Source organism: Pongo pygmaeus, chromosome 21, assembly GCF_028885625.2.
Source record: "Pongo pygmaeus isolate AG05252 chromosome 21, NHGRI_mPonPyg2-v2.0_pri, whole genome shotgun sequence".
NCBI lineage: Eukaryota > Metazoa > Chordata > Mammalia > Primates > Hominidae > Pongo > Pongo pygmaeus.
This window is the reverse complement of record NC_072394.2, coordinates 65,012,527-65,026,494: the sequence shown is the minus strand read 5'-3', so window position 1 is coordinate 65,026,494 and position 13,968 is coordinate 65,012,527. Positions and strand designations below refer to the sequence as shown.

The 13,968-nt window shown below is 66.1% G+C and overlaps 1 protein-coding gene across 2 annotated transcripts in view; it reads left to right on the top strand.

The window, feature by feature from the left end:
* Positions 1-13,968, top strand: part of LAMA5 (laminin subunit alpha 5) — a 65,831-nt gene that overhangs the window by 47,191 nt on the left and 4,672 nt on the right. The window contains exons 46-75 of one of the 2 annotated variants that reach the window (XM_054467991.2): positions 465-565; positions 774-954; positions 1,055-1,204; positions 2,233-2,384; positions 2,453-2,563; positions 3,333-3,444; positions 4,116-4,286; positions 4,479-4,675; positions 7,076-7,192; positions 7,358-7,512; positions 7,844-7,985; positions 8,094-8,196; positions 8,810-8,920; positions 9,651-9,830; positions 9,912-10,060; positions 10,134-10,304; positions 10,412-10,548; positions 10,769-10,922; positions 11,111-11,244; positions 11,316-11,478; positions 11,556-11,678; positions 11,786-11,934; positions 12,038-12,170; positions 12,254-12,397; positions 12,524-12,654; positions 12,790-12,960; positions 13,038-13,173; positions 13,267-13,412; positions 13,480-13,672; positions 13,768-13,932. In XM_054467991.2, the coding sequence (XP_054323966.1) occupies positions 465-565; positions 774-954; positions 1,055-1,204; positions 2,233-2,384; positions 2,453-2,563; positions 3,333-3,444; positions 4,116-4,286; positions 4,479-4,675; positions 7,076-7,192; positions 7,358-7,512; positions 7,844-7,985; positions 8,094-8,196; positions 8,810-8,920; positions 9,651-9,830; positions 9,912-10,060; positions 10,134-10,304; positions 10,412-10,548; positions 10,769-10,922; positions 11,111-11,244; positions 11,316-11,478; positions 11,556-11,678; positions 11,786-11,934; positions 12,038-12,170; positions 12,254-12,397; positions 12,524-12,654; positions 12,790-12,960; positions 13,038-13,173; positions 13,267-13,412; positions 13,480-13,672; positions 13,768-13,932 (4,382 nt within the window). Of the gene's footprint in view, positions 1-464; positions 566-773; positions 955-1,054; positions 1,205-2,232; positions 2,385-2,452; positions 2,564-3,332; positions 3,445-4,115; positions 4,287-4,478; positions 4,676-7,075; positions 7,193-7,357; positions 7,513-7,843; positions 7,986-8,093; positions 8,197-8,809; positions 8,921-9,650; positions 9,831-9,911; positions 10,061-10,133; positions 10,305-10,411; positions 10,549-10,768; positions 10,923-11,110; positions 11,245-11,315; positions 11,479-11,555; positions 11,679-11,785; positions 11,935-12,037; positions 12,171-12,253; positions 12,398-12,523; positions 12,655-12,789; positions 12,961-13,037; positions 13,189-13,266; positions 13,413-13,479; positions 13,673-13,767; positions 13,933-13,968 lie in introns of both variants that reach the window. The other variant, XM_054467990.2, reaches the window with a different exon arrangement.

The following is a 13,968-nucleotide window of genomic DNA, read 5'->3' as shown; positions in this document are numbered from 1 at the left end:
TTCTCCCTACCACAATCAGACCCTCCCCATACCAGGATCACATCCCCCCTCCCCTACTTATGATTAGGCCTTACCCCCCCTACGATCAGGCCCCCACCTTCACCATCAGACCCTCCCCCCAAACCCATGACCAGCGCCCCCCCCCCACTTCACGATCACATCCCCTCTTCCGCTACAATCAGGCCCCCCTCATGGTTAGACACCACCACCAATGCCCCGCCACTGGCAGCGGACACCAGCCATCAGAGCAGGGCAGACCATGGCAGGGAGTCTGCAGGTCCCTCAGGCCCAGCGGAGGCAGCTGGGGAGTGGGGCCAGGCTGGGACGGGAGTGGGTAGCCGGGTGGTCCGGGCGGCCTGGAGGAGACACAGCAGGAGGCAGCGAAGTGAGGGTTTAGGAGGGTGCCTAGGGGCTCCCTGGGGGGTGAGAGGGCCCAGGGCTGCAGTCACGGACCCCTTCTGCAGGATGCAACTGTGCCCCATGTGGGACAGAGGCCTGCGACCCCCACAGCGGGCACTGCCTGTGCAAGGCAGGTGTGACTGGGCAGCGCTGTGACCATTGTCAGGTAGGGCTGTGGGGTAAGCAGGGCTGGGTGGGTGGGGCCTAGGGACTAGAGATGGGGCCTGGGGAGAGTGATAAGTGGGGCTGAGGGGCGGTGTTTGATGGGCAGAGCCTCAGGGGGTGAGGCCAGATGGGCAGGACCCCTGGCTTCCAGGTTGGTCTGGGACAGTCTTCAGGGCTGGGCAGGGCAGTGACCACAGCCTGTGCCACAGGAGGGACATTTTGGTTTCGACGGCTGCGGGGGCTGCCGCCCGTGTGCTTGTGGACCGGCCGCCGAGGGCTCCGAGTGCCACCCCCAGAGCGGACAGTGCCACTGCCGACCAGGGACCATGGGACCCCAGTGCCGCGAGTGTGCCCCTGGCTACTGGGGACTCCCTGAGCAGGGCTGCAGGCGTGAGTGCTGGCCAGTCCCAGGAGGGCGGATGGGGACTTCTGAGTGGGGTAGACTCCAAGGTCCCAGGCCGGCCATGCTCACCCAAGCCCCCCGCCACAGGCTGCCAGTGCCCTGGGGGCCGCTGTGACCCTCACACGGGCCACTGCACCTGCCCCCCGGGGCTCAGCGGGGAGCGCTGCGACACCTGCAGCCAGCAGCATCAGGTGCCCGTTCCCGGCGGGACTGTGGGCCACAGCATCCACTGTGAAGGTGCGTCCTCAATACCCCACTTCCCCACACCTAGGTGGAGTGGGAATCCAAGTCCCACACAGCCTGGTGACCCCTGTGTTAACTTCGACCTCCCAGTGTGGTCCCAGCTGCCTTCCATTTCCCAAGAGACCCGTGCCTGTCCAACTCCAACTCCAACTCCAACCACGCTGAGGAGCGCCGCAGCTCCAATGCTGGCTGCACCCCTCTACTGTCCCTAGCTTTCCTGTGTGCCTTGGCCCCACCCCATCTGCTGGCCCTGCCTCCCCCACTGGCCCCACCCCTCCACTGGCCCTGCCCGTCCTCTGAGCCCACCCCTCCTCTGAGCCCACCCCCACTGGCCCTGCCCCTCCACTGGCTGCACCTCCTCCACTGGCCCCACACCTTCACTGGCCCGACACCTTCCCTGACCCCCTCTTCCTCCACTGGCGCCACCCCTTCACTGATCCTGCCTCTACCGGCCCCACCCCCTCCATTGGCCCCACCCCCTCCACTGGCCCCACCCCTCCACTGGCCCCGCCCCTCCACTGGCCCCACTGCTTCACCCCCCACCCCACTGTATAGTCTCCCCTTCCTTTTGCTGGATTCCTGGTACCCACTCAGTTCCCTGCCGACCTAACTCCTGTAATGATCTTTCAGTTGATCCTGGGAGCCCCATGCTGTCCTTTGACCTCCACTAACCTTGTCATTTTCATCCCAGCCCAGTCTCCTGTGCCAACCCCATGTTGATCTCATGACCCCACCCTGACCCCATTCCACCGGCTTCCCCCATGAGCCTGCTGCCGGCCCCAACCCCTTGTGCTGGCCCTACCTTCTCCCTGGGTGACCCCATGCCCTTCAGTCCCATCTGACTCCAACCTGACCCCATGACTGCCGGAACCCTGGGACTTCCCCACAGGTCCTGTGTCCCTAAGCTGACCTCATGACCTCTGGCTGAGGTCTCCCCACCCTGATGACCCCAGGGCCCCAGCTGATCATTCTCCCCGGGCCTGACCCCATGACACTGACCTGTGACCCTACATCGCCTGCAGTGTGTGACCACTGTGTGGTCCTGCTTCTGGATGACCTGGAACGGGCCGGCGCCCTCCTCCCCGCCATTCGTGAGCAACTGCGTGGCATCAATGCCAGCTCCGTGGCCTGGGCCCGTCTGCACAGGCTGAATGCCTCCATCGCTGACCTGCAGGTACTGAGCGTCCGGCCTTCCCTCCCCAACCCGGACCAGTGCAGGCCCTCACCTTCCGCTCCCCACAGAGCCAGCTTCGGAGCCCCCTGGGCCCCCGCCATGAGACAGCACAGCAGCTGGAGGTGCTGGAGCAGCAGAGCACAAGCCTCGGGCAGGATGCACGGCGGCTGGGCGGCCAGGCAGGAGCCCCAAGACCCCCCAGGGCCCTGGGAGGCTTTCACCTGTGTTCCCCGCGGTTCGGTTCGCTTGTCCTCATTCAGCAGATGTTACTTCATGCCTCATATATGTGTCAGTGCAGGGGACAGGAACTCGAGAGTCTTAGGGGTTGACCAAGTCACTGAATTACTATCTAAACTACCTAATACATTTGTTTACAGTGTATAATATCACTCAAATGTTTGGGTTTTTTTTTGTTGTTTTTTTTTGAGACAGAGTTCTGCTCTTGTTGCCCAGGCTGGAGTGCAATGGCCCAATCTCGGCTTACCATAATCTCTGTCCCCCGGGTTGAAGTGATTCTCCTGCCTCAGCCTCCTGAATAGCTGGGATTACAGGCACGCGCCACCACGCCCAGCTGATTTTGTATTTTTAGTACAGATGGGGTTTCTCCATGTTGGTGAGGCTGGTCTCGAACTCTTGACCTCAGGTGATCTGCCCATCTCAGCCTCCCAAACTGTTGGGATTACAGACGTAAGCCACCGTGGCCGGCCTCAAATGTCTTAATGAGTAACTATTTCATTAAATTGACAGGAAATAACAAATGGCAAGTAATAACCAATTATTTTAGGTGAGTAACAAGTGATAAATAACAAGTCATCAGATAAAAGAGTTAAATAGATAAGGGGCCCCTCTTCCCTGGGACCCTCGGCGCTCCCCCAGACCCCAGGCCCTCCCTTGCCACCCCAACCCTCGCCTACCAGCAGCGTGGGCTAGTGGGCTCTGCCTCCACAGGCCGTGGGGACCCGAGACCAGGCGAGCCAATTGCTGGCCGGCACCGAGGCCACACTGGGCCGTGCGAAGACGGTGTTGGAGGCCATCCGTGCCGTGGACCGCACCCTGAGCGGTAGGGGCCAGCCCAGCCAGACTCAGGGCTCAGAGCCAGGAGGGCTGCCTGGGGTAGGGGCAGGGGTGCCTGGCCGAGCTTGGCCTGGAAGAACAGGCAGGGTCTGTCTGCTTAGATGGGAGACGACGCCTCTGGTGTGAACAGTAGGGTAGGGTCAGGAGGTTGGCGACACAGCCGTGTGGCCAGACAGGTGGCCCCGGGAGACATCAGACCCCTCAACGGCCTTCCCGGGAGACGTGCCGGTTAGATGTTCACGCTCACAGATATCCCGTAATGCACACTGAGACACAAAACTCAGGAGAGACTTGGCTCCCCTGCCTGCCTAACAGGACCTGCTGGCCCAGCCTGAGGGTTGGCAGGGGGTGCCGTTTCAGAGAGAGCTGGCCAGGGAGCAGGGTGGGCCAGGCGGAGAGGGGCAGGACGAGAAGGCTCGGAAGCTGGCTGAGCAGACTGGTGTGAGGGTGTTGGAGGCACTGCAGGAGGTGAGGGCTGGGCAGGTGAGGCAGCCATGGCCTTTGGCCCAGGTGCTCTAGGGGCCACCCAGGTGCACTCAGGTTCCTGGCCGCTGGCCTGCCAAGGATGGCAGGGCTGGGGTCTTGGGCTTGGAAGCCAGCAGGCAGAGGTGCACTAGTACGGGCGGCCCCAGGCTCTGATGAACCCCTGCCCCACAGAGCTCATGTCCGAGACGGGCCACCTGGGGCTGGCCAATGCCTCGGCTCCGTCAGCTGAGCAGCTGCTCCGGACACTGGCCGAGGTGGAGCGGCTGCTCTGGGAGATGCGGGCCCGGGACCTGGGGGCCCCGCAGGCAGCAGCTGAGGCTGAGTTGGCTGCCGCACAGAGATGTGAGTGGTGTTGTCCCTGGCAGGTGGGGTGGGGAGAGGCAGGGACCTGGGAGCTTCAAGGGGGAGGTCAGCAAGGACTGGCATCAGGTGGTCATCACGGGGCAGATGGGTGTGGCAGGCACCAAGTAGAGACCAGGGGTCACGAAGGGGCCTGGCTTCCAGAGTGACCACCCTCACCCTGGTCTCGGCTAGTGCTGGCCCGAGTGCAGGAGCAGCTGAGCAGCCTCTGGGAGGAGAACCAGGCACTAGCCACACACACCCGCGATCAGCTGGCCCAGCAGGAGGCCGGCCTCATGGACCTGCGAGAGGCTTTAAACCGGGCAGTGGACGCCACGCGGGAGGCCCAGGAGCTCAACAGCCGCAACCAGGAGCGCCTGGAGGAAGCCCTGGTGAGGACCCTGGACTTGTTCTTCCTCCTGCTCCTCTTCCGCCTCCTCCCTGCAATCCCTCTCCTCTCCCGCTCATCCCCTCCCCCCCTCCTCCCCCTGCTCCCCCTCCCCCTCCTCCTCCCCCTGCTCCCTCTCCCCCTCCTCCTCCCCCTGCTCCCCCCTCCCCCTGCTCCTCCCCCTGCTCCCCCCTCCCCCCTCCCCCTCCTCCTCCCCCTGCTCCCCCCTCCCCCTCCTCCTCCCCCTGCTCCCCCCTCCCCTTCCTCCTCCCCCTGCTCCCCCCTCCCCCTCCCCCCTCCTCCCCCTGCTCCCGCTCCCCCTCCTCCTCCCCCCCGCTCCCCCTCCCCCTCCCCCCTCCTCCCCCCTGCTCCCGCTCTCCCCCCTCCCCCCTCCCCCTCCCCCTCCTCCCCCCGCTCCCCCTCCTCCCCCCCTGCTCCCCCTCCTCCCCCCCGCTCCCCTCCTCCCCCCGCTTCCCCCCTCCCCCCTGCTCCCTCTCCTCCCCCCCGCTCCCCCCCTCCCCCCCGCTCCCCCTCCTCCCCCCCGCTCCCCCTCCCCCTCCTCCCCCCCACTCCCCCCAGCTCCTCCTCCCCCTCCCCCCAGCTCCCCCCTCCCCTGCTCCCCCTCCCCCTGCTCCCCCCACCCCTCCTCCTCCCCCCGCTCCCCCCACCCCCTCCTCCCCCCGCTCCCCCACCCCCTCCTCCCCCCGCTCCCCCCACCCCCTCCTCCCCCCGCTCCCCCCACCCCCTCCTCCCCCCGCTCCCCCCACCCCCTCCTCCCCCCGCTCCCCCCACCCCCTCCTCCCCCCGCTCCCCCCACCCCCTCCTCCCCCCGCTCCCCCCACCCCCTCCTCCCCCTGCTCCCCCACTCCCTCCTCCCCTTGCTCCCCCTCCTGCCCCTGCTCCCTCCTCCCCCTGCTCCCCCCGCCCCCTCCTCCTCCTCCCTCCCCTCCGCCCTCCCCTCGTCCCTCCCCTCCCCTTCTCTCCCCCTCCTCTCCCCCTCCCCTCCGCTCCCCCTCCTCTCCCCCTCCCTTCCCCTCCCCCTCCTCTCCCCCTCCCTTCCGCTCCCCCTCCTCTCCCCCTCCCTTCCCCTCCCCCTCCCTTCCCCTCCTCCTCCCCTCCTCCTCCCCTCCTCTTCCCCTCCTCTTCCCCTCCTCTTCCCCTCCTCCTCTCCTCTTCCCCTCCTCCTCTCCTCTTCCCCTCCTCCTCCCCTCCTCCTCCCCTCCTCTTCCCCTCCTCCTCCCCCTCCACCTTCTCCCCCTCCTCCCCCTCCACCTTCTCCCCCTCCTCCCCCTTCTCCCCTCCTCTTCCCCCTCCCCATTCTCCTCCCCTCCTCCTCCCCCTCCCCCCTTTCCTCCTCCTCCCCCCTTTCCCCCTCCTCCCCTCCCTCTCACCTCCTCCCCCTTCCCCCTTTCCTCCTCCCCCTTCCCCACTTTCCTCCTCTTCCCTTTCCTTCTCCCCCCTCCCCCTCCCCTCTCCTCCTTCCCCCCTCCTCCTCCCCCCTCCTCCCCCCGTCCTCCTCCATCCTCCCCCCTCCTCCTCCCCCTTCCTCCCTCCTCCTCCCCCCTCCTCCCCCTTCCTCCTCCCCCTCCCTCCTCTTCCCCCGTCCTCCTCCCCCCTCCTCCTCCTCCTCCCTCCTCCCCCTCCTCCTCCTCCCTCCTCCCCCTCCTCCTCCTCCTCCCTCCTCTTCCCCCTCCTCCTCCCTCCTCCTCCTCCCTCCTCCTCCTCTGTCCTCTCCCTCCCCCCCTCCCCTTCCTTGTCCCTCTCCACTCCTCATCCCTCCCCCCACCCCCCCATTCTCTCCTCCCCCTTCCCCTCCTCTCATTTCCCCATCTCTCCCCACCCCTTGCATCCTTTCTCCCTCTTCTCCCCGTCCCTCTCCCCCTCCCCCCTCTTTTCCCACTTCTCCTCCCCTCTCTTTTCCCCTTTCCCCCTTCCCCCCTTCCTTTCCCTCCTTCCCCCCTCCTTTCCCTCCTTCCCCCCTTTTCCCTCCTTCCCCCCTTTTCCCTCCTTCCCCCCTTTTCCCTCCCCCTCCTTCCCCCCTTTTCCCTCCCCCTCCTTCCCCCCTTTTCCCTCTCCCCCTCCTTCCCCCCTTTTCCCTCTCCCCCTCCTTCCCTTTTCCCTCTCCCCCTCCTTCCTCCTTTTTCCCTCTCCCCCCCTTCCCCCCTTTTCCCTCTCCCCCCCTTCCCCCCTTTTCCCTCTCCCCCTTCCCCTCTCCCCCTTCCCCCTCTCCCCCTTCCCCTCCCTCCTCCTCCTTCCCTCATACTTACACATCCTATCCCTCCCCTCCTCGCTCCCCATACTCACTCTCTTTTCTTCTCCCTTTCCTGCACCGCTGTCCACCCCATCACATCCTTTATTCTTTTCTTATCCCTCACTGTCCCCAACTCCCCTGCATTGCCTTCAGCAAAGGAAGCAGGAGCTGTCCCAGGACAATGCCACTCTGCAGGCCACTCTGCATGCGGCTAGCGACACCCTGGCCAGCGTCTTCCAATTGCTGCACAGCCTGGACCAGGCCAAGGGGGTGAGTGCAGCCCTGGGCCTCTGTCACCACCCCATCCACGGCCAACTCCCTCCCAGGCCCATGGGCAGCTTTGTGTGCACACTTGCGTGCAGAGCCCACCCTCAGGGTCGTGGATCAGGTGGCTGTGAGCAGGATGAGGGGCTGCTAAGTCCACTCAAATTCCAGGAGCTGGAGCGCCTCGCCGCCAGCCTGGACGGGGCTCGGACCCCACTGCTGCGGAGGATGCAGACCTTCTCCCCGGCGGGCAGCAAGCTGCGTCTAGTGGAGGCCGCCGAGGCCCACGCACAGCAGCTGGGCCAGCTGGCGCTCAATCTGTCCAGGTGCGTGGCCAGGAGAGGAGGGGCCCTGGGCCCACCCTGGGGATGCAGCCAGGGCCTTGGGAGGGCCAGCTGGTCTGGGAAGGCTTCTAGGGGCTGGGGCCATTGTCCTCAAAGAAGCCAGGCCTTCCTCAGCTCCAGGGCAAGCTGGGGCCCAGAGTTACAGGAGCAGGCAGGAGCAGTACACCCAGCAGGCGACAGGCACGGGCAAAGACCTGGAGGCGGGACTTGGCGGGCAGGCGCGGGCACGGCTGATCGTGACTGCAGGAGGCTGGAGAGCCAGGCCAAGGGTGTCTGTGCTTACCCGCTCCTTCGACCCTCCCTTTCGCTGCAGCATCATCCTGGACGTCAACCAGGATCGCCTCACCCAGAGGGCTATCGAGGCCTCCAGCGCCTACAGCCGCATCCTACAGGCCGTGGAGGCTGCCGAGGACGCCGCTGGCCAGGCCCTGCAGGAGGCGGACCACACGTGGGCGGTGAGGCCCCTCACTTCTCCTCAGCCCCAGCAGGAGCGCCCCCACTGCCTGCACCTCCCGCAGCCCTGGTCTGCACGTCTGAGCCACAGTCTGTCCTGGCATCCACAGACGGTGGTGCGGCAGGGCCTGGTGGACCGAGCCCAGCAGCTCCTGGCGAACAGCAGTGCACTAGAGGAGGCCATGCTCCAGGAACAGCGGAGGCTGGGCCTCGGTGAGTGCTGGGCTCTGATGGGGGCCCTTGGGCCTGCTGGGCATCCGAGCTCCCAGGGACCCTCAGCCCCTGGCCACATGTGTGCGTGGGGTTTGTGGGTTGCCGCAGCATGGTTTGGGGTGGGAGAGCTTTGGAGGTGGCTCCTCAGCTGCTTGTGTGTCAGCCCCGGGGAGCCCTGCAGGGGAGCCCAGGGAGGAGCAGCCTCCTGCAAGGCACCAGCTGCCACTGAGGCACCAGCTGAGGCACAGGGCACAGGGCAAGAGGTACATGGCCTCTGCTCTGCTGACCCGAGGGCCACACACGTGCCAAGCTGCGCAATGAGAAAGGTGTGAGCTGCTAGGACCAGAGGGCTGTCTCTTCTGAGCCTCTATTGTTTCATCTGTACAATGGAGACAGCTATGCCTGCAGTGGGACCAGAGGCCTTCAGGGAACAGAGGCCACGCCGAGACTCAACACCTCCCCACAGGCCAAGGGACTCCATGTCTGAGTGCCCCTGTCCATTTGTCTGCCTGTGTGTCAGCCTTGGTCTTCCTGGGGTCAGAAGGGTGGAGGTGGGCTACAATTGTATACTGGGGGTGAAGCTGCCTGGGAGCTGAAGCTGCCTCCCCCGCAGTGTGGGCTGCCCTCCAGGGTGCCGGGACCCAGCTCCGAGATGTCCGGGCCAAGAAAGACCAGCTGGAGGCGCACATCCAGGCGGCGCAGGCCATGCTTGCCATGGCCACAGGTATGCGGAGCCTGGGCCCGGCTCTCGCAGCCGGCTGACCACGAGGCTCTGTGACAGTGGCACTGGCCACGTGGTTGGTGAGCGCTCACTGTGCTGCTGAAGAGACCCCCACAGTGGGCAGCTGGGGCCAGACACAGAAAGCCTGCCAGGGAGGTGCCAGGGCTGCAGACAGCGCCAGCCGTCGGGAGCCTGGCAGGCTTGGAAGTGCTTTGGGTAGAAATGGAGGTATAGGTGGGAGGGCTGTAGGCCTGTGGGGGCATTGGGGTACACCCTGCAGGAAGGGCACCCAGGAGGGCACAGCGGTCAGCATGGCTGGAACCAAGGGGCTGGCGAGACCTCGGGCGGTGAGGACCAGGGCTCCCACCCTGAGAGGCTTGGAGCAGAGGATGATGTGGCCTCACCCAGTTTCTGAGGGACCCCTGTGGCTGCAGACTGTTCCCAGCAAGCCCAGGAGAGATGGTGGGGGCCAGGTGGTGGGAGGTGACACGGGGCACATGTCCAGAGACCAGCTGTGGCCTGAGAGGCTGGGTGCCTGTCCTGGCATGGAGGGGGCATCTGGTGGAGGCATTTAGGATGGGTTTGGAATGCACTGAGCGGCGGGGTGTGAGGGTCTCACACGATCCATAGGGGACTGGATGTCCCTGTTGCTGGCCCGACAGAAAGACTTGGGGACATGAAGCCAGAATGGTCCCTGCTGGCCCCTGCTGAGCGTGTCCTCTGCCCACCACAGACGAGACAAGCAAGAAGATCGCACACGCCAAGGCTGTGGCTGCTGAAGCCCAGGACACCGCCGCCCGTGTGCAGTCCCAGCTGCAGACCATGCAGGAGAGTGTGGAGCGGTGGCAGGGCCAATACGAGGGCCTGCGGGGCCAGGACCTGGGCCAGGCGGTGCTCGACGCAGGCCGCTCAGGTTCGGGCGTGGCCCTCGCGGTGCCCCTGATGGAGGCGGGGCAGGGTGGGGGGCAAAGATCTCAGGCCTCCCTCTCTGCAGTGTCCACCCTGGAGAAGACGCTGCCCCAGCTGCTGGCCAAGCTGAGCATCCTGGAGAACCGTGGGGCACACAACGCCAGCCTGGCCCTGTCCACTAGCATTGGCCGCGTGCGAAAGCTCATTGCCCAGGCCCGGGGGGCTGCCAGCAAGGTGGGTGAGAGTCCCAGGGGAAGGTGGACATCAGGGACGGTGGTGGTGGACGCTGATGGACCGTGCCCCGCAGGTCAAGGTGCCCATGAAGTTCAACGGGCACTCAGGGGTGCAGCTGCGCACCCCACGGGATCTTGCCGACCTTGCTGCCTACACTGCCCTCAAGTTCTACCTGCAGGGCCCAGAGCCTGAGCCTGGGCAGGGTACCGAGGATTGCTTTGTGATGTACATGGGCAGCCGCCAGGTACCGGGCTGGCTGGGTGGATGGGGCCCGAGCTCAGCCTCTGTTTGGAAATGAGTGGTGCCTGGTCCCTGGTCCCCATCCCGACTGTGTGTCTGTCACTGCCGCAGGCCACTGGGGACTACATGGGTGTGTCTCTGCGTGACAAGAAGGTGCACTGGGTGTATCGGCTGGGCGAGGCGGGCCCTGCAGTCCTAAGCATCGATGAGGACATTGGGGAGCAGTTCGCAGCTGTCAGCCTGGACAGGTGGGAGGCCCAGGAGAGAGGCTGGATGCCTCCAACTGCAGGGCCCGTGCCCATTCGCCATCTCTTGCCTCTCCGTGCGCACCCACCACCCCTCACCTCTCCGTGCGCACCCGCCACCCCTCGCCTCTCCGTGCGCACCCGCCACCCCTCGCCTCTCCGTGCGCACCCGCCACCCCTCGCCTCTCCGTGCGCACCCGCCACCCCTCGCCTCTGCCCTTAGGACTCTCCAGTTTGGCCACATGTCCGTCACAGTGGAGAGACAGATGATCCAGGAAACCAAGGGTGACACGGTGGCCCCTGGGGCAGAGGGGCTGCTCAACATGCGGCCAGACGACTTCGTCTTCTACGTCGGGGGGTACCCCAGTACCTTCACGGTGAGCCTGCCCAGCCTGGGGCAGCCTGGGAGGGGCTCCGCAGCCCCAAGTCGCTTGTGTCCTGGAGAGCCGCGGGTTCTCTTGGTATCTCGTCTCAGTCCGTCCTGCTGTAGTCTGAAGTCCCCTTGGTCCATCCTGGAGGGGAGGCACCTCAGGCCAGGTGCCCTGACCTAGCCCTGTGCCCACAGCCCCCTCCCCTGCTTCGCTTCCCCGGCTACCGGGGCTGCATCGAGATGGACACGCTGAATGAGGAGGTGGTCAGCCTCTACAACTTCGAGAGGACCTTCCAGCTGGACACGGCTGTGGACAGGCCTTGTGCCCGGTGCGTGTGGCCTGCCCCCCCCGTCTCCACCCACCCCACCCTCCGCTGACCCCAGAACCTCCGACCTGCAGCTCCAAGTCGACTGGGGACCCATGGCTCACGGACGGCTCCTACCTGGACGGCACCGGCTTCGCCCGCATCAGCTTCGACGGTCAGATCAGCACCACCAAGCGTTTCGAGCAGGAGCTGCGGCTCGTATCCTACAGTGGGGTCCTCTTCTTCCTGAAGCAGCAGGTACGCCAGGCACACCCGTCCCGCCATCCCCACTTGCACTGCCCCTGCCCCACACTAACCCTGCCCTGTTTCTGCAGAGCCAGTTCCTGTGCTTGGCCATGCAAGAAGGCAGCCTCGTGCTGTTGTATGACTTTGGCGCCGGCCTGAAAAAGGCCGTCCCACTGCAGCCCCCACCACCCCTGACCTCGGCCAGCAAGGCGGTAGGGCCAGGGCGGGGACCAGGGTGGCAGGGAGAGGAGGTGGAACGACGGGGGCGGGGCAGGCCGCAGGGACACAGCTGGCCCTGGAGCCCCCACTGGTCCTGTAGATCCAGGTGTTCCTGCTGGGGGGCAGCCGCAAGCGTGTGCTGGTGCGTGTGGAACGGGCCACGGTGTACAGCGTGGAGCAGGACAATGATCTGGAGCTGGCCGACGCCTACTACCTGGGGGGCGTGCCGCCCGACCAGCTGCCCCTGAGGTAAGCACTGTGCGCAGCTGGGGCTCTGAGGCCAGGCTGTTGGGGGCGGTAGGCTGGGCTTGGAGGAGGTGGCGCCCTGACCCGCATCCCCGCTTCCCCACAGCCTGCGACAGCTCTTCCCCACCGGGGGTTCAGTCCGTGGCTGCATCAAAGGGATCAAAGCCCTGGGCAAGTATGTGGACCTCAAGCGGCTGAACACGACAGGCGTGAGCGCCGGCTGCACCGCCGACCTGCTGGTGAGCAGCCCTCCTTGGGCTGGGGGTGGCATCTGTGGACATGCAGGGGCACCCGCGGGCACTCAGGGATGGCCTCCCCGCAGGTGGGGCGCGCCATGACTTTCCACGGCCACGGCTTCCTTCGCCTGGAGCTCTCGAACGTGGCACCCCTCACTGGCAACGTCTACTCCGGCTTCGGCTTCCGCAGCGCCCAGGACAGTGCCCTGCTCTACTACCGGGCGTCCCCGGTGAGACCTCACACCCGTGCCCACTCCCCACCCCGCGGTGGCCGTCAGAGCAGTTGGGACTGGGGTGTCTGGAATGAGTCTGGGTCCCCAGGCCGGCTGGCCGGCTGACCTGGCTGCTGTCCCCAGGATGGGCTGTGCCAGGTGTCCCTGCAGCAGGGCCGTGTGAGCCTACAGCTCCTGAGGACTGAAGTGAAAACTCAAGGGGGCTTTGCCGATGGTGCCCCCCATTACGTCGCCTTCTACAGCAATGCCACGGGGTGAGCCTGGCCGCTGGGCCCTCATCGTGAAGGTCTGGAGGGACGCCCGCCCGCGCTTGCCTGGACCTGTGTCCCCTGTGAGGTGGGGGCGGGCTAGGTGGGGAAGAACCGAGCCTCCGGCCTCCTGCCCCCCAGAGTCTGGCTCTATGTCGACGACCAGCTCCAGCAGATGAAGCCCCACTGGGGACCAGCCCCCGAGCTCCAGCCGCAGCCTGAGGGGTCCCCGAGGCTCCTCCTGGGAGGCCTGCCTGAGTCTGGCACCATTTACAACTTCAGTGGCTGCATCAGCAACGTCTTCGTGCGGCGGTAAGCCAAGTGGGCACTGGGGGGCAAGGTCCCAGCTGGCCTTCTGCAGCTGCTGACCGCCTGCCCGCCCTGCACAGGCTCCTGGGCCCACAGCGCGTATTTGACCTGCAGCAGAACCTGGGCAGCGTCAATGTGAGCACAGGCTGTGCACCCGCCCTGCAAGCCCAGACCCCGGGCTTGGGGCCTAGAGGACTGCAGGCCACCGCCCGGAAGGTGGGCGCCCCAGGGGTGAGCAGGCAGAGCTGGGGTGGCTAGAAGGGTGGCCCCGGTGCGGGCAGCCCCTGAATTCACCATCCACGCCCCCAGGCCTCCCGCCGCAGCCGTCAGCCCACCCAGGATCCTGCCTGCATGCTGCCCCCACACCTCAGGACCACCCGAGACTCCTACCAGTTTGGGGGTTCCCTGTCCAGTCACCTGGAGTTTGTGGGCATCCTGGCCCCACATAGGAACTGGTAAGGCCAGGCCCGGCTGGGGTGGACTGAGAGGGGCCGCGCAGGCTGACACCAGCTCCGCTTCCAGGCCCAGCCTCTCCATGCACGTCCTCCCGCGAAGCTCCCGAGGCCTCCTCCTCTTCACTGCCCGCCTGAGGCCCGGCGGCCCCTCCCTGGCGCTCTTCCTGAGCAATGGACACTTCGTCGCACAGATGGAAGGCCTCGGGACTCGGCTCCGCGCCCAGAGCCGCCAGCACTCCCGGCCTGGCCGCTGGCACAAGGTGAGGGCCGAGAAGAAGGAAGGTGGGTAGGGCCTGGCATCTCTACCCTAACCCATCTCCTGCCATCTCTACCCTAACCCATCTCCTGCCCCCAGGTCTCCGTGCGCTGGGAGAAGAACCGGATCCTGCTGCTGACGGACGGGGCCCGGGCCTGGAGCCAGGAGGGGCCACGCCGGCAGCACCAGGGGGCAGAGCACCCCCAACCCTACACCCTCTTTGTGGGGGGCCTCCCGGCCAGCAGCCACAGCTCCAAACTTCCGGTGAGAACCATCTTGCCCCGGCCACTCCCCACCCAC